The sequence below is a fragment of the Ailuropoda melanoleuca genome, chromosome 6 (genome assembly GCF_002007445.2).
Source record: "Ailuropoda melanoleuca isolate Jingjing chromosome 6, ASM200744v2, whole genome shotgun sequence".
NCBI lineage: Eukaryota > Metazoa > Chordata > Mammalia > Carnivora > Ursidae > Ailuropoda > Ailuropoda melanoleuca.
In genome coordinates, this window is record NC_048223.1 from 125,267,195 (window position 1) to 125,288,313 (window position 21,119).

At 51.2% G+C, this 21,119-nt stretch overlaps 1 protein-coding gene across 1 annotated transcript in view; it reads left to right on the top strand.

Annotated features, from left to right (window-relative positions):
- DOCK1 (dedicator of cytokinesis 1) overlaps positions 1–21,119 on the top strand; it is a 468,169-nt gene that overhangs the window by 55,366 nt on the left and 391,684 nt on the right. The window contains exons 13-17 of the mRNA XM_034663641.1: positions 2,953–3,078; positions 7,543–7,667; positions 8,818–8,916; positions 9,883–9,955; positions 20,737–20,840. Coding sequence (XP_034519532.1) covers positions 2,953–3,078; positions 7,543–7,667; positions 8,818–8,916; positions 9,883–9,955; positions 20,737–20,840 — 527 coding nt within the window. The remainder of the gene's footprint in view (positions 1–2,952; positions 3,079–7,542; positions 7,668–8,817; positions 8,917–9,882; positions 9,956–20,736; positions 20,841–21,119) is intronic.

Genomic DNA, 21,119 nt, shown 5'->3' on the forward strand with positions numbered 1-21,119 from the left:
TCCCACTTGCCTTTCTTTGCCAGGGCCTTGTTGCAGGGCACATTGTTTTTTTTTTCTTTAAAGATTTTATCTATTTCAGAGAGAGACATACGAGATAACTTGTGCATGAGAGAGCACGAGTAGGGAGGAGAGGGAGAAGCAGGCTCCCCACTGAGCAAGGAGCCTGACAGTGGGGCTCGATCCCAGGATCCTGAGATCATGACCTGAGGCCACCCAGGCGCCCCTACAGTGCACATTCTGAGCAATGATACACGGGCCCCTGTTTAGTGTCACCTCCTGACACCTTTTTAGGGACCTCTTTTTATTGGTTATGCTTCTCTCTTCTTTCTTCAGTTCTCCCACTTATGATTTGGAATTTTAGATCTTGAAAAGAAAGAGAAAGGAAAAAATATAAAAGGAAAGAAAAGGAGAATATCATGCGTAAAACAGTCTACCTTAGATAATACACCTGTTTTTATTTATTGACTCTTTCTCGACTCCCAGTTTCTCAATGGTGTAGCTATGCCCACTCCCTCTGACCTTCATTTTCTGTTCCTTCTTTGTCCTTCTCCCTTCAGCGTTGCCCCCTCACCCCCTGGCTTTCCTGGGGTGCACTCGCTGAGGTCTGCAGTATCACCCTGTGCCACAGACGCTGGCCTGGTGCCCTATTCTCTGGGCTGCATTTTGTGCCAGTGACCCCACTGTGCCACCTCTCTGGGCTTTCCATTTTTCTCTGGCCTCTGATGTCCTGTGCGAGCTTTCATGTTGGGAATTCAGTGCATAGTTCAGGGTCCTCTTCTTTCTCTCCTTTCTTGTGCTTTCACTGTTCAGGACATGGCCAGGTTGCAGGGTTTTCTGGCTCAGGGAGTAGTATCCCCGTCACCTGCTGTTGGCCGTGCCCACAACCGGCCCCGTCTCTGTGAGCCACCCCTCCTTCCTCAAGTTTTTGTTCAACCTCCACACAGGTCGCTCCACCCCTACCTCCAGTGGTATTGCCTGGGTTTGTGTGGTAGCTTCTCTGCTGGGATTCTCACTTGGCTGTGAACTCCCCTCCCCTCCCACCTGCTCAGTCCCACACGATCCCCAGAGTACTGTCCAGTGAGACGCTGGTACTTGCTTGTCTTTCCAGCCTCCCCGCTCCTTCAGATGAAGTGGTTCCCGCCATGGCTGATTGAGCCATGCAGGCTTGGGACCCTGCTGCCCTTCCAAGCCTCCTTTCATGCCTCTCCCTCTGCGGCTGGGGACGTCCAGCATCCGGGTGGGCACAGGTCTGCATGCCCCTTGCTTAGTGTTGACTCACCTTCCAATCTCTTGTGATGTCCCTTCATCAGGAAAGGCTCTGTGACCCCCAGGATCATAGTCTTGGGTATACACTCTCCAGGTGCCCTGAACTTTTCCTCAGAAAGCTGTTGTTAGTTGCATGTTTCATTGAGACCATGGCTTTAATGTTTGACGTGTGGGACAGAAGCTACGTCCCTGGTGGGGATATGATGAGTGTTTGCTCCGTGACTGCAGTGCCCAGTGTGTGTTGGGCACACAGTAGGTGCTTATTAGACACTTTTGAATAGATCAGAGGGACTGATGGCAGGAGGAAAAAATGTCATCAGTGACTATGGGCTTTCAGAGGTCTTTGCAGAGGACAGATGTTTCCAGGCCAGCTGATAGGAGACAGGAAGCATGAGGAAAAGGGTGTGAGGTTTGGGGTTTCATCAAGCAGAGCAGCTCTGGGCAGGAGCAGCCTCAGGTGACACTCCTTGTGTGGGACCATCAGCTGTCTCCCAGTTCTGCTTGGAATGCACGTTTGTGGACAGGGTCTGCAGCTTTCCTGTTGGCCTTCTACTAAAGGCAGTGTGCTGAGCTAAGCAGTGATGAGTGGTCCCTGCTCCCTGGAAACATGCATCCTAGGGGAGGAATGGCCGGACAGACAAGATTAAAACGCACACACTGGTAGTGTTAGTGAGAACAAATGCCTCTGTATTCTGATGGGCATGTGGGGTCCTGCAGGGCTGAGTGACCAGGTAACAAGCAGGCCAGGTCCCCAAGGTCCCAGGGACGGAGACCCGGATGTGTCAGCTGACAGTGACAACCTTCCTTCCCACCTGGAAGAAAGGCCCTGTCTTTGAGGATGGCTGAGAGCCTTGCAACTGATTTGTCTCCCGCCTTTGATTTTGTTAAAGTGTCTGCTGTATTCCCTTTTATTTTTACTTCCTGTTTGCTTGCTGCACAGGAGTATCTTACACAAAATGCTACTCTCCATCCTCTTTGTAGAGGGAGAGGATGGCATACACCCTCAGCTCACAGCTGCTAGCAAGTTCACCATGTTCTCTCCACAGCAGCCCTTCATCTTGCTTAGAGGGTTTCAGAGTCTTCACTTGCCCTTCTTGGAGGGAAGAGCCAAGTGGTAGGCAGAGCATTTGTTCCTCCTTTGCTGTGACGTCATGAAACAGAGGAACTAGGCTGCCTTGGCTGTGCCAGGCTGGCTTGCTGGTGGCTCGCAGCCCGGTAGCTGGGCTGTCTACCTTCTGGAAAGCATATGAGACTTCCTGGGTTAGAGAAGCTGTGAATTTACCTCCTGAGCCCTCCTGTGCTGTCGTCCTTCTGGGGAGAATGGAAAAGGAGAGCTCCCTCAATCACTGTTAGAAACATGCTTCTTCCTGATTTATCTTCAGTGCCAGTGAGAGGAGTCCTTAGTTCTGGGCAGGTCCCGTGCACAGCTGCTGCTCACGTGCATTCGCCAGGGCGAGAGGCCCCTCCAGGGTAGGGTTTGTCCCCCATGAGTCAGACACAGGAGGTTCCCCCGTGCCAGCTACCTTTCCTTGGCCCCTCTCTTTCCCTTTCTCATACACCCACGTTTTCTCCTTAGATGTTGACTTGTGAACTAACAGTTGCTCATTTGTTGAGATTGGTTTCCTGAAATAATCTTTGAAAAATGTATACGATAAAACATGACTCATGCATCCATTGTTTTTCTAGGTTTGTGGGTAACATTGAAATTACTTCCTGGAGATATCCATCAGATTAGAAAAGAATTTCCTCACTTAGTGGACAGGACCACCGCGGTGGCTCGGAAAACGGGGTTTCCGGAAATAATCATGCCCGGTAAGAACCGATGGCTTCTGCCCTCTGAGTGTGGTGTGGATGTGGCCAGCGTTCGGGGAGCTTGTATAGCTGGCCCCAAAGCGCAGTGTGGGGACAGTGACCGGGAGGAGCTCTGGCAAGCAGAGGTTGAGCTTGTGGGAGGTGATGTGTCAACCCCCCGGGGTGGCTCTGGATCATTCCGGCAGGCAGGAGCTGTGGCCGGAGTGAGAGCTGACTACCTAGGTTCAGGCTGCGGGGAGGTGGCTTCTCTTGGTTGTAATAACCTGCTGGTGGGAGTGACGTCTGGCACTATTGGTATAAGGACAAGCAAGGGAATCAAGCATTTCCAGAAACCCAGCCCTGAGAGCTCAAGGTGGGTTTCTGCCACCAGCTGGAGTAAACATCATCATTATTGTAAGCAGAACCCTTTACTGTCCGTGTTCCACTGTCACCCTTAATCCAGAAGCCTTGCAGTTTGTCTGTACCCCACATCATCTAGTGAAAAGGAAGAACGGGAGTTCGACATTCCACTGTTCCTGGCTGCACAGACTGCGTGTACCGGGTTGGGTAACACATAAAATGTAGTAAAGGGCAGTGGAGTATGGGGCCCGTATGGGGCCCTTTCAAGGGCCAGGTGGTTGGTTCACTCTAGGATGAAGGTAGCTCTTTTATGATGGTAACATAGGTTCACAGCGAAGGTCCTGTAACAGCTTTGGAATCATCCAGAACGTGTTCAAAGTTAAGGGGGCACAGTTGAGGTAAATGGACCCTACTATGTTCCAGGCTTTGGAAAATGGCCCTCAGGGTCGGTTGTGGGTTGAAAGTCTCTTCACCACCGTGGTCCCCAGCCTCAAACCCCAGCCTTCAGCCCTGGAAGTGAGAACGCAAGACCTGCAGTCCAGCTTGTGCTTGGAATTGCATGCAATCCGACCTCCCTCAGATGTGCTCTGCTGCTCTGAAGAAGGAGAGGAATGATAATTCCTACCTGCAGGGCGATTTGGAGTTGGGATGCCGTAGGGGATAAACTCACAGAAAACACAAGGCCAGCTCAAGTGGCCGAACCCTGAGGCTGTTCATCAGCTCTGCACCTGAGCCACAGATTCAGCCTGGGCACTGGCTCTGCTTCTGCCTACAAGCTCTGCTGGCTGGTCTCCTGTGCATATTGACTTTGTCCTCTGTGTAAGGGCCTTGATGGTTCCCATTCCTTCCCAGACCTGTGTCCTGAACAAGATGGTATGATTTTGACCCAGTGCTGCCCAGCAAGGAGCCTGAGCATCTCCCAGACTGGCCTGCTCAGGCCCACGCCCCGCAGACCCAGGACAGTGATGGGCTGGGTGGTGGAATGTGCACATTAGCCATCTAGACATCAGCTCCTCCCAATGGCAAGGGCTGCATGTGGGAGACGTGGACACCCGACGCATGTTTGCGTAGACATCTGATCAAAACAAGGAAGGAGGGGCAGCACGTGAATGTTTACACCTGGTACCTGCTCAGTTCATATTTCTCACTATCGCTCACGCCCGGTAATGGATTTTAAGCTTATTAAACCAATAATGGAATTCCATATTAAGATTAATCTCATATTTACATAATACTTTTCAGTTTCCCAGTAACGTTCATATTAATAATCTGATTTGATCCTCACGAGATCTTGGGCAAGCCTGTTAATATTTATCCTTTATATCTGTGGGATACTTTTTGGTTTGCACATAATGCTTACATTAATAATTTGGCTTGATCTGTCTAAGGATCTTGGAAGCCTACACATTGGTGTTGAACTAATTGCGATCGAAATTAAGCCACAGCCTCAAGTTACACAGCTAATGAGAAGGAGAAGTGGGGCCAAACCACCCCACATTCAGAGATTCCCCATTGTGTCCCTTTACAGGGCCTTGCTGTACACTCGCAGGGAGAGGTATCCACTCATTGTGCATGCTGTCAGAGTTACTGCTTTGTTTATTTTAGGGCAGGTGGGGACACGTTTTTTCTGCTACCTCAGTCTTTCAGGGCTGTTGTGTGTCATTGTATATCTGACTGGTGAATCGATGTGAAAGACATCTCAGATCGGTTAGGTTGGATCATAGTGGCTCACCCATACAGGAAGAAAGCGTGACATCCGGCACGCTGTGAAACCGAGGGATACCTTCCATGGGTGGGAGTCAAGTCTGTGTGCAGCAAATTAATTTGGAGCTCTTAGTGGACGTATTGCTTGCATGTGGACTCGAGATGAAATTTATAGATTAGGATGACATTGGGCATTCATTTTGGGTGGTCTAGGATGGCTTCCTGTTCAGAGGGCGACCCAGAAAACTTCTAGCTAGTACTGGTTATATTTCCCTTTATAATTGATTATCTTAAAAAGTAAATCTGGACCTCTGAAATAATCTAATAGATTTCTGGGGAAGCCATATAGCTGACTGTTGTTCCAGTTGGTCCTGTGTGCCGAGTTGGGAGTCAGGGTTCCTGTAGTGTGGGATTCTAGCTGCAGTGAGTCACCATGTTCTCTATGGCCGTGGAATCACTGGACAGGTCCTGGGTGCCGCATTGTACCCTCAGGGGAGAGAGAGAGGGAGAGAGAGAGAGACAGCCACAGCCTGGGGTGTTTTCACTCCGACCCCTGGCCTTTAGCTTGGTAGGACCTGTGCATTGTCCCATCTTGTCCCATCTTACGGACATGCTTTTTACAGAGATGTGCATCTCCCTTTACAGTGGGAGAGCCTCCTCTTCCCCTGTGTCGCCGGCTCTTCTGCCTTTCTGTGAGCCACTGGAAATCCTGCAGGTTTTCTGAAGAATTCTGGTGGGGAACAGAGTTTTCTTCTGATCTGGGAAGGTGGCTGGAGGCTTGCATAAGGCAGAGGGAGCGTTCTCTTCGAGTCTACCCACGTCTGCTTCTAGTTTCTTCCTCCCCAGATTGAGAGCCCTGGAGCCCTGCAGGCCTCCACCGAGGGCACTCTTGTGAGTGTGCCTCTGAGGGATTCATCTGCTGAAAATAGGGTCTCCCTTCTGGGATGTCCCCGAGTATGGATGACTAGACCAGTAGGAAGGTGAGACTGTGGGGTTCACCACTTCCCTGCCCCCAGCGTGTGATGGCTGTCTGGCTGATGAGGCCTTTATGAAGCTCTTGCAGCCCTTTTTGATTACGGCTTTTGTGCTTTGATAGAATGTGCAGACTGAGGGATCGCACAGACTATCCTGCCTTATCAGTGAGGTTGTTCAGTGGTGGGTGGCGTGGGAGGTTAGGTGACTTGTCTGCGGTCGCACAGGGATTGGTGGCACGTGTTGACCTGGCAGCTTTACCTCCTGCCTCTGGCCCTGGGCTCCATCCCTCTTAGCTTCTTGCACGGTCGATATTACTGACTGCAGCCGCTCTTCCTCTCCCAGCAGCGACTGTGGCTGTGGGAGCAACCCACTGGGATTATTATAATAATGACTTTTAAATGAAAGCTTAATTTAATAGTTGGATACATTAAAAGCCAGAATAGAGCAGAAAGAAAGGAAGAGAGAAAGAAAGAAAGAGGACTTGTACTTGGCCCTTAGTGGGCCATTCGCTGCTCTTGATGGACCCGTTCCTCACATCGCCTGTGGGAGAGCAGGTGGGTCAGCGTGGGAGGTGACCAGACAGACAGCGGAGGAGCAGTCACTGGGTAGTGATGCTTCCTCTAAATCATGCTGCTAATGAAGTTAGCTAAGTTTTCCCAGTTGGACCATTACCAGGGCCTCCTGGGCTCTCAGTAGGAAGAAGTGCCTTGAGTTTATTTGTTGTGTATGGGTTTTGTTTTTGTTTTCGCACAATTTATGGCCCATCTCACTTTAAAATGCACATGTCTGTTTTGTTCTGCTCTGAACAGAACAGAACAAGTCTGTTCTGATCCTGGCAGCTGCTGCCCACGAGGAGGAGAGAAGGTCCATGCAGAAAGCTTCTCTCTCTACCCACTCCTAGTCCCTGATCCCAGACATCAACTCAGAACCTTGGCTTATGGTTCTAATTGTCGATCAGCTTTTTGTTCAAGTCCTTAGAAAAATGTCGAGGAAGCCAGTACTGCCAGTCGTCATCCGAGGTGTGCCATTGATGGTGTGATATTCTTTGGCTACCCAGATGCCGAGAACACAGCCAGTGGTCCACTGTGTGATAGTGATGGGAGTCACAATGGGCTAGGGACACAGGAGAGGGGATGGTCACTGCAAACCCATCGGCAGCATTCGAGTCCCCGTGGGCATGAGCTGCCCACCGAGGTGAAGGACCATGCAGATAATTAAGGGCCTTGAAGTTTTTCTTCCTTCTTGTGATCTTACGATGATGATGCTGAAAACTGCTTTTGTTATGCCTTTAAATGCTGAGACCGTTTTGTAGGAAATATTTTGTAATCATCTATACAGTATTTATAATCCTCTGCTAGGATTGGTAGCAATTTCGACAGTGTTGCAGAATTCCCCATTACATTATGAATAATGGTTTGGTTTTAAAGGTATTAATTTTTCCCCCAGGTGATGTTCGAAATGATATCTACGTAACATTAGTTCAAGGAGATTTTGATAAAGGAAGCAAAACCACAGCAAAGAATGTGGAGGTTACAGTGTCTGTTTACGACGAAGACGGAAAACGACTGGAGGTATTCATTGTTACAAAGCTTAATCTGCGGCACTGAAACTTTATTTTCTAAGTGTTTTCTTGGCTGCTGCAGAATAGGACAAGATGTAGTGGACGCTCCCTGATCCCATTTCTGGGGATGAGAGGTTACTCTTTCCTCCTTTCTCTAGGTAAAGGACTGACGTGCACGGGGCCCTGGCCGCCGCGGGCCTCGGGAGAGCCCTGTGGTCCTGACCCCTCTGTTTCCCGGCCCTATCATGGGGCCTCACTTGCCAGCATAGAGCCAAGTCTCAGAGGTCTAGTGGTCACACTAGAAGTTCAGAGACGATTATTATCATCGTCTGAGAGATGGGGAAACTGAGGCCCTGGGAAGTCTCATACAGGGTCAGAGAGCTAGTCACCGGGGGGGAAGTGGGGTTTGAATCTGGGCCTCTGACGTCATGCTCTCCTGGGTGGTGGTGGTTATCACGGTGGCCTGCAGGACTTGGTGTGCTGGGCAGTGCTAGGGGACGGTGGCCTCCTCTGAAGACTGGAGGCCCGCCAGAGCAGGTGCCTCTGCCAGCCAGCACTCTGGACTGTGGGGTGGGGGGCTGGGCTCCCCTGGGCCCACATGTCTGAGAGCAATGCCCCGTGTGTGCACCTGAGGCTCAGCTGTGCTCGGAGGTGGGGGTGGCATCCTTTCCCTGGGGTGGCCCATGTCCATTGTGACTGCCGGGCGGTGCTGCCCTTGCCACTTGGGCTTTACCGGCATCACTTCCACTGGAGCCGAGTGGTCAGTGTTTACGGCTGGTGGAGCGGGAAGGAGTGTTGTCACCTCCTTCTTAGCCTATAGCTCTTCATTCTGGACCTACTGAGTGAATCAGGTGACTTCCTATGGATCTTAACGTTAAGGCTATTAGGGGTGAGGGTACAAAGGATGGAGGACAGTAGCATCCCTATACTGATAACCATCAAGATGCTGAAATGTCTGCGAGCAAGATTGTGTGCTGGCCTCGCTGCTCCAGATGGATCTGTTCTTCCATTGCTGGGAGCATATTCCATTTGTGTTGGGGTTTATTGGCATTCCTGTAGTGCTCTGCTTAGCTCATCTAATGGGGGCGGGAGGTGGGGAGATGGATGCAGTGTCAAGCTCTATGAGGTCTGATGTGAACTCTTTATGCCTTCTTTTAAAGCATGTGATTTTCCCGGGTGCTGGTGATGAAGCGATTTCAGAGTACAAGTCTGTGATTTACTACCAAGTAAAACAGCCACGTTGGTTTGAGACCGTTAAGGTATCATTTACATGGTCATTTTATCCTACAGGGTTGATTATGAAATGCTCATTTGTATCCCAAGGAAGTCCCAGCTCCCACCCAAGCTGGGGCTGCTGGCCAGCGGGCACCCTGAGCAGGCAGAAGAGCTCTCCCAACAAAGTCGTTCAAGGTTGCTAAGGAACCATGCCGGCATTTCTTGGAATACATTTACTCTCATCTCCTTTTGGACATAAAAATAGGACTTTCATGGAGACAAATGACAGAGTCCTTTAAAGATAGCTATTATCTTTCTCTTCCTGGGTCTCTTATATGTGTGGCATGCTGTCTTTACCCCAAATGGGAAAAAATAGAGGTGACAATGTAGGGAGGACGTCGCTGGGGAGACAGGTCCCCGTCCCTGGTGTGATACTCTGCTCTCCTGACGCGGCTCGCTGACATCAGCACGGCAGCCCACTGTGGCACACCCCAGCCCCCGTGCCGAGGGCTNACTGTGGCACACCCCAGCCCCCGTGCCGAGGGCTTGAATACGGGAAAACCCAGCCTGGGGTTGGCCTTAGATGGCAGATGGTAGATAGGTGAATTTGGGGCAGTCTTTGCTTAAAGGCAGCATGCATGGGGTCTTTCTTCTTCAACTCCATGTCACAACAGGAAAACTTTCTTCCCGCTGCCCGAGGACAGGCCCCTGCAGCTGTTGAGGGACCGTGGACACCTCCAATAAGGGCTACTAGGAAAATGGCAATTTGTAAAAATAGACAGTTAACAGTGAGGATGTGAACGTTTATGAACACTTCTGCTGTCTTGCAGAACCGGTTTGGCGTCCCTTGCAATATTGTTTAAATTTTCCAAAAGCATTTTGCCTTTGGGAAAGTCCTATAGGGGTGAGGCATACAGTAATTTTATCCCTGGAGGGAGGAAACGTGTACAGTTGCACAGTATGTGAGAAGATATGGTACAGGTGCTGAACCTTCTTTTTCAATTGCACAGGTGGCCATTCCCATTGAGGATGTCAACCGCAGTCACCTTCGGTTTACCTTCCGCCACAGGTCGTCACAGGACTGTGAGTAATCCCTTGATTTTAGCTCATGTTGTTTGCAAGGAAAAACTGGAGGAAAGCTCTGTAGGCTGCACTTTTCACTTGTTCTGGATTGTTCTAGAACTAGGTGATCCTAACACGATGTGGTCTTAATCCTTTAGCTCATTTCCATGTTGACCTCTTCCTGGAAAATGTTATTGACTCTTCTTCATTGCACTGATTATAGGAGATCTTAATTTTCTTCTCGAAATTTTCCTGCTGCTATTTCCTTGTCTTCCTGTTTCCTCTCTTCCGTGTGACTTGTAACACTGTTCCATCCATCTGAAAAGTCACTGAGATACAAGTAGCTTTCAGAAATTGGCTCTTAATGCTCTTTGCGTTGGATTGGCAAACCTCGAGACCTGTTTCGTGTTCGTGGGCAGCCCCCGTGTCTGGCTTCAGGCTGAGCTTCTCTGGTAGGAGATGTTGGTGTAGCGCTGACTGACGCCGAGAATCTGGGAGGGAAGCTGGGGTTCAGATCCCTGTCCTTCCAAAAAAGTTCTTTATCGATGACGAGAGTTTGTCTTGTCATGTTCATTATTGTCCGCTTAGGACGTAGCCCTGTGCTAGACACTAAGACAGCATGACAGGCAGCTAGATCTCTCTTTTGTGGTCTGTACCTATAGTGCAGTGAGCTAAGATTTGGGAAAATAAAGCANCAGAAGAGCTCTCCCAACAAAGTCGTTCAAGGTTGCTAAGGAACCATGCCGGCATTTCTTGGAATACATTTACTCTCATCTCCTTTTGGACATAAAAATAGGACTTTCATGGAGACAAATGACAGAGTCCTTTAAAGATAGCTATTATCTTTCTCTTCCTGGGTCTCTTATATGTGTGGCATGCTGTCTTTACCCCAAATGGGAAAAAATAGAGGTGACAATGTAGGGAGGACGTCGCTGGGGAGACAGGTCCCCGTCCCTGGTGTGATACTCTGCTCTCCTGACGCGGCTCGCTGACATCAGCACGGCAGCCCACTGTGGCACACCCCAGCCCCCGTGCCGAGGGCTTGAATACGGGAAAACCCAGCCTGGGGTTGGCCTTAGATGGCAGATGGTAGATAGGTGAATTTGGGGCAGTCTTTGCTTAAAGGCAGCATGCATGGGGTCTTTCTTCTTCAACTCCATGTCACAACAGGAAAACTTTCTTCCCGCTGCCCGAGGACAGGCCCCTGCAGCTGTTGAGGGACCGTGGACACCTCCAATAAGGGCTACTAGGAAAATGGCAATTTGTAAAAATAGACAGTTAACAGTGAGGATGTGAACGTTTATGAACACTTCTGCTGTCTTGCAGAACCGGTTTGGCGTCCCTTGCAATATTGTTTAAATTTTCCAAAAGCATTTTGCCTTTGGGAAAGTCCTATAGGGGTGAGGCATACAGTAATTTTATCCCTGGAGGGAGGAAACGTGTACAGTTGCACAGTATGTGAGAAGATATGGTACAGGTGCTGAACCTTCTTTTTCAATTGCACAGGTGGCCATTCCCATTGAGGATGTCAACCGCAGTCACCTTCGGTTTACCTTCCGCCACAGGTCGTCACAGGACTGTGAGTAATCCCTTGATTTTAGCTCATGTTGTTTGCAAGGAAAAACTGGAGGAAAGCTCTGTAGGCTGCACTTTTCACTTGTTCTGGATTGTTCTAGAACTAGGTGATCCTAACACGATGTGGTCTTAATCCTTTAGCTCATTTCCATGTTGACCTCTTCCTGGAAAATGTTATTGACTCTTCTTCATTGCACTGATTATAGGAGATCTTAATTTTCTTCTCGAAATTTTCCTGCTGCTATTTCCTTGTCTTCCTGTTTCCTCTCTTCCGTGTGACTTGTAACACTGTTCCATCCATCTGAAAAGTCACTGAGATACAAGTAGCTTTCAGAAATTGGCTCTTAATGCTCTTTGCGTTGGATTGGCAAACCTCGAGACCTGTTTCGTGTTCGTGGGCAGCCCCCGTGTCTGGCTTCAGGCTGAGCTTCTCTGGTAGGAGATGTTGGTGTAGCGCTGACTGACGCCGAGAATCTGGGAGGGAAGCTGGGGTTCAGATCCCTGTCCTTCCAAAAAAGTTCTTTATCGATGACGAGAGTTTGTCTTGTCATGTTCATTATTGTCCGCTTAGGACGTAGCCCTGTGCTAGACACTAAGACAGCATGACAGGCAGCTAGATCTCTCTTTTGTGGTCTGTACCTATAGTGCAGTGAGCTAAGATTTGGGAAAATAAAGCACAGTAAGATTGGGTGCGCTGTGTGTGCTGATGCTTTGAGGGAAAGGGTGGTCTGGGGGGCCGTGTTTGTCATGGACAGCCCTGTGGCAGCCACTTGGGTGGGGGTCCTCTGCCCTGGCTCTCTGTGGCCTCATAGAGGATAAGAATGGAGGATAAGAATGCCTGGGGGTGTTGACCAAGCAGGATGGAGGCTGCTGAGCCTGTGGCACGATGCCTGGCATGGAGTAGGGGCTCCTTAGACGCCACCACTGTGTGGTCATGTGTCTGTCCTTCGTACTGTTTCTGTAAGGGGGCATGCCTGACCTGGGCCCTTTCCAAGGTGTGGGACCCGCAGAGGTACGGGGTGCAGGAGAATGAGGGGCATGCCTGACNCTGTGTGGTCATGTGTCTGTCCTTTGTACTGTTTCTGTAAGGGGGCATGCCTGACCTGGGCCCTTTCCAAGGTGTGGGACCCGCAGAGGTATGGGGTGCAGGAGAACGAGTACACATGCAAAGGCTAGAAGCTGGGGGAACGTAGACCCCATGGTGGGGCCAGCGAGGAGCTGTGTTCAGAAGCGCTGGGGAGGCGTGTTCATGTGGTCCGCAGGGCTGGTGTGTGGAGAGCACGCATATCAGCCCCCAGGCGCACAGGGGTGGGGTGAGGCCGCTGAGGCGGTTGAACCAAGGGATCTAGACAGCACGGGGTCCGCCGTGAGCCGGTGTGTGGGGGGGCAGGGGCATCTGCAGCATCATTCCACCTCCCGTCCCGTCCCGGTGTGTCAGCAGTGCAGGGCCCCAGCTAACGAGGGCTTGGGGTTCAGGGAGAGTGGGAGAAGCAGGGTCGCGAGGGCTGGGCAGCGTGGGAAGCAGTGCCCGACCACTGCAGACTTGCCTGTCAGCCAGAGCCAGCCCCCCAGGAGGCGGGCCGGGGTCTGCTGGGTTTGCGTGACGCTCCTCGACGGCCAGAACTTGGGGTCTGAACAACGACTCATGAATGTTCGCTAACATTCGTGTGCTCTTACTGTGCTCCTGGTACGANCAGACAGGTCCCCGTCCCTGGTGTGATACTCTGCTCTCCTGACGCGGCTCGCTGACATCAGCACGGCAGCCCACTGTGGCACACCCCAGCCCCCGTGCCGAGGGCTTGAATACGGGAAAACCCAGCCTGGGGTTGGCCTTAGATGGCAGATGGTAGATAGGTGAATTTGGGGCAGTCTTTGCTTAAAGGCAGCATGCATGGGGTCTTTCTTCTTCAACTCCATGTCACAACAGGAAAACTTTCTTCCCGCTGCCCGAGGACAGGCCCCTGCAGCTGTTGAGGGACCGTGGACACCTCCAATAAGGGCTACTAGGAAAATGGCAATTTGTAAAAATAGACAGTTAACAGTGAGGATGTGAACGTTTATGAACACTTCTGCTGTCTTGCAGAACCGGTTTGGCGTCCCTTGCAATATTGTTTAAATTTTCCAAAAGCATTTTGCCTTTGGGAAAGTCCTATAGGGGTGAGGCATACAGTAATTTTATCCCTGGAGGGAGGAAACGTGTACAGTTGCACAGTATGTGAGAAGATATGGTACAGGTGCTGAACCTTCTTTTTCAATTGCACAGGTGGCCATTCCCATTGAGGATGTCAACCGCAGTCACCTTCGGTTTACCTTCCGCCACAGGTCGTCACAGGACTGTGAGTAATCCCTTGATTTTAGCTCATGTTGTTTGCAAGGAAAAACTGGAGGAAAGCTCTGTAGGCTGCACTTTTCACTTGTTCTGGATTGTTCTAGAACTAGGTGATCCTAACACGATGTGGTCTTAATCCTTTAGCTCATTTCCATGTTGACCTCTTCCTGGAAAATGTTATTGACTCTTCTTCATTGCACTGATTATAGGAGATCTTAATTTTCTTCTCGAAATTTTCCTGCTGCTATTTCCTTGTCTTCCTGTTTCCTCTCTTCCGTGTGACTTGTAACACTGTTCCATCCATCTGAAAAGTCACTGAGATACAAGTAGCTTTCAGAAATTGGCTCTTAATGCTCTTTGCGTTGGATTGGCAAACCTCGAGACCTGTTTCGTGTTCGTGGGCAGCCCCCGTGTCTGGCTTCAGGCTGAGCTTCTCTGGTAGGAGATGTTGGTGTAGCGCTGACTGACGCCGAGAATCTGGGAGGGAAGCTGGGGTTCAGATCCCTGTCCTTCCAAAAAAGTTCTTTATCGATGACGAGAGTTTGTCTTGTCATGTTCATTATTGTCCGCTTAGGACGTAGCCCTGTGCTAGACACTAAGACAGCATGACAGGCAGCTAGATCTCTCTTTTGNGCATTTTGACTGTGCCATTTGGATCCGTCGTCACTCACAACAACCCCTGTGCTGTCACTGTGGTCCTCGCTCTGCACATTCTGGTCGAGGAACCTGAGGCTCACAGACCCCACCTCTGTCCCCCAACGTCACCCAGGCAGTCAGTGGGAGGGCTTGGGTCAAACCTGGTGTGTGTGCATTTTGACTGTGCCATTTGGATCCGTCGTCACTCACAACAACCCCTGTGCTGTCACTGTGGTCCTCGCTCTGCACATTCTGGTCGAGGAACCTGAGGCTCACAGACCCCACCTCTGTCCCCCAACGTCACCCAGGCAGTCAGTGGGAGGGCTTGGGTCAAACCTGGTGTGTGTGCATTTTGACTGTGCCATTTGGATCCGTCGTCACTCACAACAACCCCTGTGCTGTCACTGTGGTCCTCGCTCTGCACATTCTGGTCGAGGAACCTGAGGCTCACAGACCCCACCTCTGTCCCCCAACGTCACCCAGGCAGTCAGTGGGAGGGCTTGGGTCAAACCTGGTGTGTGTGCATTTTGACTGTGCCATTTGGATCCGTCGTCACTCACAACAACCCCTGTGCTGTCACTGTGGTCCTCGCTCTGCACATTCTGGTCGAGGAACCTGAGGCTCACAGACCCCACCTCTGTCCCCCAACGTCACCCAGGCAGTCAGTGGGAGGGCTTGGGTCAAACCTGGTGTGTGTGCATTTTGACTGTGCCATTTGGATCCGTCGTCACTCACAACAACCCCTGTGCTGTCACTGTGGTCCTCGCTCTGCACATTCTGGTCGAGGAACCTGAGGCTCACAGACCCCACCTCTGTCCCCCAACGTCACCCAGGCAGTCAGTGGGAGGGCTTGGGTCAAACCTGGTGTGTGTGCATTTTGACTGTGCCATTTGGATCCGTCGTCACTCACAACAACCCCTGTGCTGTCACTGTGGTCCTCGCTCTGCACATTCTGGTCGAGGAACCTGAGGCTCACAGACCCCACCTCTGTCCCCCAACGTCACCCAGGCAATCAGTGGGAGGGCTTGGGTCAAACCTGGTGTGTGTGTGGCAGTCAGTGGGAGGGCTTGGGTCAAACCTGGTGTGTGTNTTGCCTGTCAGCCAGAGCCAGCCCCCCAGGAGGCGGGCCGGGGTCTGCTGGGTTTGCGTGACGCTCCTCGACGGCCAGAACTTGGGGTCTGAACAACGACTCATGAATGTTCGCTAACATTCGTGTGCTCTTACTGTGCTCCTGGTACGAGCATTTTGACTGTGCCATTTGGATCCGTCGTCACTCACAACAACCCCTGTGCTGTCACTGTGGTCCTCGCTCTGCACATTCTGGTCGAGGAACCTGAGGCTCACAGACCCCACCTCTGTCCCCCAACGTCACCCAGGCAGTCAGTGGGAGGGCTTGGGTCAAACCTGGTGTGTGTGCCGGAGTGTCCCACCCACACACCTTGGGGGCGTGGTGAGGCCACTTCCATCCNCAGACCCCACCTCTGTCCCCCAACGTCACCCAGGCAGTCAGTGGGAGGGCTTGGGTCAAACCTGGTGTGTGTCCCCCAACGTCACCCAGGCAGTCAGTGGGAGGGCTTGGGTCAAACCTGGTGTGTGTGCCACACCTTGGGGGCGTGGTGAGGCCACTTCCATCTNTCGCTAACATTCGTGTGCTCTTACTGTGCTCCTGGTACGAGCATTTTGACTGTGCCATTTGGATCCGTCGTCACTCACAACAACCCCTGTGCTGTCACTGTGGTCCTCGCTCTGCACATTCTGGTCGAGGAACCTGAGGCTCACAGACCCCACCTCTGTCCCCCAACGTCACCCAGGCAGTCAGTGGGAGGGCTTGGGTCAAACCTGGTGTGTGGGCTTGGGTCAAACCTGAGGCTCACAGACCCCACCTCTGTCCCCCAACGTCACCCAGGCAGTCAGTGGGAGGGCTTGGGTCAAACCTGGTGTGTGTGCCACACCTTGGGGGCGTGGTGAGGCCACTTCCATCTTCTCACCTTAGTTTAGCACCTGCTTTCTACACCTCACAGAGAAGGTTCTCCTCTTTCCAAACTTCAGTTTGAGTTGAGCTGTGAGGTCAGCCAGGAGGATCGTAGAGCAGTAGGCAGAGGTGTGGGGTGAATGGAGTGGGGTGCGTGGATGGGGGACACTCCCGCAGGTCTTTCCTCAGCCGAAGCATGCAGGGAGCAGTGGGCTGGGCAGCCTGCCTGAGTGGAATGGCCGGGGGGTGGGACTGGGCCTCAGGGAAGAAGGTGGGAGCACTGGGAGGCAAGGACGGAGTTCTAGAATCCACAGAAGACTTGTCTTAAAGGCACGCTCGCCCTTTACAACGAGCTTGTTCTCTCTGGTTAATAAATTACATTAGGGCAGAGGGATATCTTCTGTAGCATTTTAATTTTCAAAATCCTTGTTTCTCTAGTCAGTTTTAAGTACTCGTTATAGACAAGATGCTGTCACCCGACACGCCACCACACATTTGCGTAATTAATGAGGCTCCCAGGCCATGGCTTGTGCGGTGTTGGAACCGTGTTGAGCATCAAGAATGTGAGGCTGACGCAGTCCCGAACCGTCCGCTGCGGGAGCGACAGCAACCACTGGGGCCTTCTAAGCCTCCCTGAGCGCAGACACACAGGGTCAGGAGGAAGTGAGGCCGCATTGCCCATCCCTCCTGCCCCCTGCAGTGAGCTGCTTTTCCCCTAAAGGGAGGTGAGCACAGGGAACAAACGATGGGATTTCTCAGGCTGGGATCCATCCCTGGGGATGGGAAGTTTGGTGCTGATGTGACAGACATTCATTCCAGCAACTCGTTAGGAATTCCAGATGCATCCGCTCCTGTTTCAACCCAACTCCAGCAGCTGTGTGGCTCCGGGTCCAGCTGGCCAGGGGCTGAGTTTCCCAGGCTCATAGGGGGCCTGGCTGGGTGGGGCAGCCCTGCCTCCTGTGCCCTTGGCATCCTGTAATGCCGCTAATGGGCACCTAATAAGTGCAGCCCATGGCCTTGAGGTAANATCCCTCCTGCCCCCTGCAGTGAGCTGCTTTTCCCCTAAAGGGAGGTGAGCACAGGGAACAAACGATGGGATTTCTCAGGCTGGGATCCATCCCTGGGGATGGGAAGTTTGGTGCTGATGTGACAGACATTCCAGCAACTCATTAGGAATTCCAGATGCATCCGCTCCTGTTTCAACCCAACTCCAGCAGCTGTGTGGCTCCGGGTCCAGCTGGCCAGGGGCTGAGTTTCCCAGGCTCATAGGGGGCCTGGCTGGGTGGGGCAGCCCTGCCTCCTGTGCCCTTGGCATCCTGTAATGCCGCTAATGGGCACCTAATAAGTGCAGCCCATGGCCTTGAGGTAAGGGTCTAGGACGTTAATAAAAAGTGCGCGATGTCATTTTGTGCTACTTAATGGTAGGGTCGGGGGAGCCATGTGCTGACAGGGATGCTCACGTGTCCTTTTGAGCCACGGCTGCTTTCGTGGAGCCAGGTGTGTACTCTTTTCACATCAGCTCAAATTTAGAAGGATCTGTGCTTTCTCACCTGAACATTAGGGTAGTTTACNGCCAGGGGCTGAGTTTCCCAGGCTCATAGGGGGCCTGGCTGGGTGGGGCAGCCCTGCCTCCTGTGCCCTTGGCATCCTGTAATGCTGCTAATGGGCACCTAATAAGTGCAGCCCATGGCCTTGAGGTAAGGGTCTAGGACGTTAATAAAAAGTGCGCGATGTCATTTTGTGCTACTTAATGGTAGGGTCGGGGGAGCCATGTGCTGACAGGGATGCTCACGTGTCCTTTTGAGCCACGGCTGCTTTCGTGGAGCCAGGTGTGTACTCTTTTCACATCAGCTCAAATTTAGAAGGATCTGTGCTTTCTCACCTGAACATTAGGGTAGTTTACGTTTTCTGATGCCCTTTTACAAATGTTATTGACTCTTCTTCATTGCGCTGATTATAGGAGATCTTAATTTTCTTCTCGAAATTTCTTCGAATTTTGATTCCTAGGGTACCTATTTTTTTGTTTTCATCCCTGTCTTTATTTTGGTTGGTCAATCATTCCGTCATTTATCTAATTAGTTAGTGTTTACTGAGCACCTACTGTGTGCCAGGTACTGATGGACACCAGGACTGCGGAGATTAACGAGGCTCGTTATCTTGTGCAGTGGTGGTGACTTGGGATAATTATTTTGAGCCCCTGACTCAGGGTGGGTGAATGTGCTCCTTCCTCTGTTGACCTCTGTCTTTTCATCTCTCTTTCTCTTTCTCTCTCTTTTTTTTTTTTTTGTTAAGATTTTATTATTTGAGAAAGAGAGAGAGTTGGGGAGGGGCAGAGAGAGATTGAGAAGCAGACGCTGTGCTGAGAGCGGAGCCTGACACGGGGCTCGATCCCAGGACCCTGGAATCATAACCTGATCTGAAGGCAGAGGCGCAACTGACTGAGCCACCCAGGCACTCCTCTCTTTTCATCTCAAAAAGAGAACACAGGATATATCATTTAAAGATTGTAGCTCTGAAACTCAGTGTTTCCATGCTGTCCTCAGTTACATCTTGTGAAATTCACACACAATCTACTTCAGGGGACACTCCTCATCTCCTTCCTGTGCTGGCCCCTCCCCTGCTCACCACCCATGGCTCACCAGCCCCCTGGCTCTCTGACCCAGTAGGCCAAGCCTGGGCCCACTCAGGGACTCTGCCTTTGGCCATGTCCATTCTGGGAAGGTTTACGCACTGGCTCACACGTTGTCCATCTTCTCAGAGACCTTGTCCAACCATCCAGCCGTTCATCCCTGTCCCACCATTCCCCTCTCACTCGTCACGGTCACCAAGCGAGAGAACCGGTTTGTTGGCATCTCCCCAGCTAGAATAAACATTTACTGAGTCCTTAACAGATGGCAGGCACTGTTGTCACAATAGCAGTGACGCGTGTGCAGTGAAACGAACGATCAGCAGCGGTTCACACGCACACATGCGCACGCTTCCTCGGGCGGGTGACTTGGTGGGGATCANCTCTCACTCGTCACGGTCACCAAGCGAGAGAACCGGTTTGTTGGCATCTCCCCAGCTAGAATAAACATTTACTGAGTCCTTAACAGATGGCAGGCACTGTTGTCACAATAGCAATGACGCGTGTGCAGTGAAATGAACGATCAGCAGCGGTTCACATGCACACATGCGCACGCTTGCTTGGGCGGGTGACCTGGTGGGGATCAGGACTGGCCTCTCGGTTTGCCCGGGCGGCCGTAACAGAATAAACTGGGGGGGGCTTGAACAATGGAAATGTGTCTTCTCACAGTTCTGGCGGCTGGAGTCTGAGAGCCGGATGCCGGATCCTGGTGTCTGGTGGGGATGCTTGTCCAGGCTGTGAACGCACAGAGAAGGAGAGCTCTGCTGTCTTTCTCTTTTTGTCGAAGGGCACTAGTTCTGTGGGATTAGCGGTCCCCCCTTATGACCTCCCTAACCTCAAGCCCCTTCCTTATAGGCTGCATCTCCACTGTAGTCACATGGGAGGGTTACAGTCAGCACCAGACTTGGGGGGGACACAGTTCAGTCCAAACACTTATGAGGAAAAACGCATCAGGGGAGGGGAGAGAGTGTGACCAGGTTACAGTTTACTGTCTTAGATGGTCTGGTCACCTCGGTGCAGGTGATCCGTCAGCCGAAACTTGAATGAAGGGAGGGAATGAGCCTCACATCCAGGTATCTGGGGGAGGAGCTTTCTTGCTAGAGAACAAAATTTCCCATTCGTGTGTTCACTCCACCTGAATTTATTCTAGTGGTTGCCATGAGGTAGGAATCGATTCTGTTTTTTCATATGAATAGCCAGTTTTCTCAGGCAGTGGTCCGTCCCTACTGGATTGCCCTTCACCTTGTGTTTCCAGACCCTGTCCCTCCCGTTGCTCTGTGTGTCCCTGTTGTCAAGCCGCACTGTGGTCTTTGTGGTCATGTCCCCGTCACTGCTGTTTTCTAGGGTTGCGGACTGCCCCCACCCTGTGCTCTCCTTCCGCACCCACCTGGTGCTCTTGACTGTGGGAATCTTTTTTCACGTTCCATGAGGAAACTCTTCCGTGAGATTCTGATTGGAATTACTTGGAATTTACAGGTTAATTTGCTCACAAGTGGTCCCGTTAGGAGGAGTCTTCCTCCTGGGGAACACTCCCATTTTTCCATTTCTGTCCATTTCCTTTAATTCAATGCAATTTTGTCATGTTTTCGTAAAGGTAGCCCTTGTAGCTTTTATGTGATATCGCCATGACGGCCGTTGAAGATAATGATTGATTTCTCTTGCAGCCAAGGATAAATCTGAGAAAATATTCGCACTGGCCTTTGTAAAGCTGATGAGATACGATGGGACCACGCTGAGGGACGGGGAGCATGACCTCATCGTCTATAAGGTATACTGCTTGCCTGCTGCTGTATTGCTGGTAGGGACTGCTTCAGTCCTCTCTGGGACTCCTGGCTGGAGCTGACGTTTCCGTCTTTGTGAGAAAGCTGCTCTCTAGCTTCAGTTAGTTATCCAAATGGACGTTTCAGATGACCAGGCTGCTGTTCCTAACGAGAGAAGATGATATGCGATAAATGTTAACATGAACGAATCTACATGAATAAGGGAAATCATTAAAATAAAGAGTTTAGCAGAGGATAAAGAGCAAATATCATGATGGTTAAAAGGA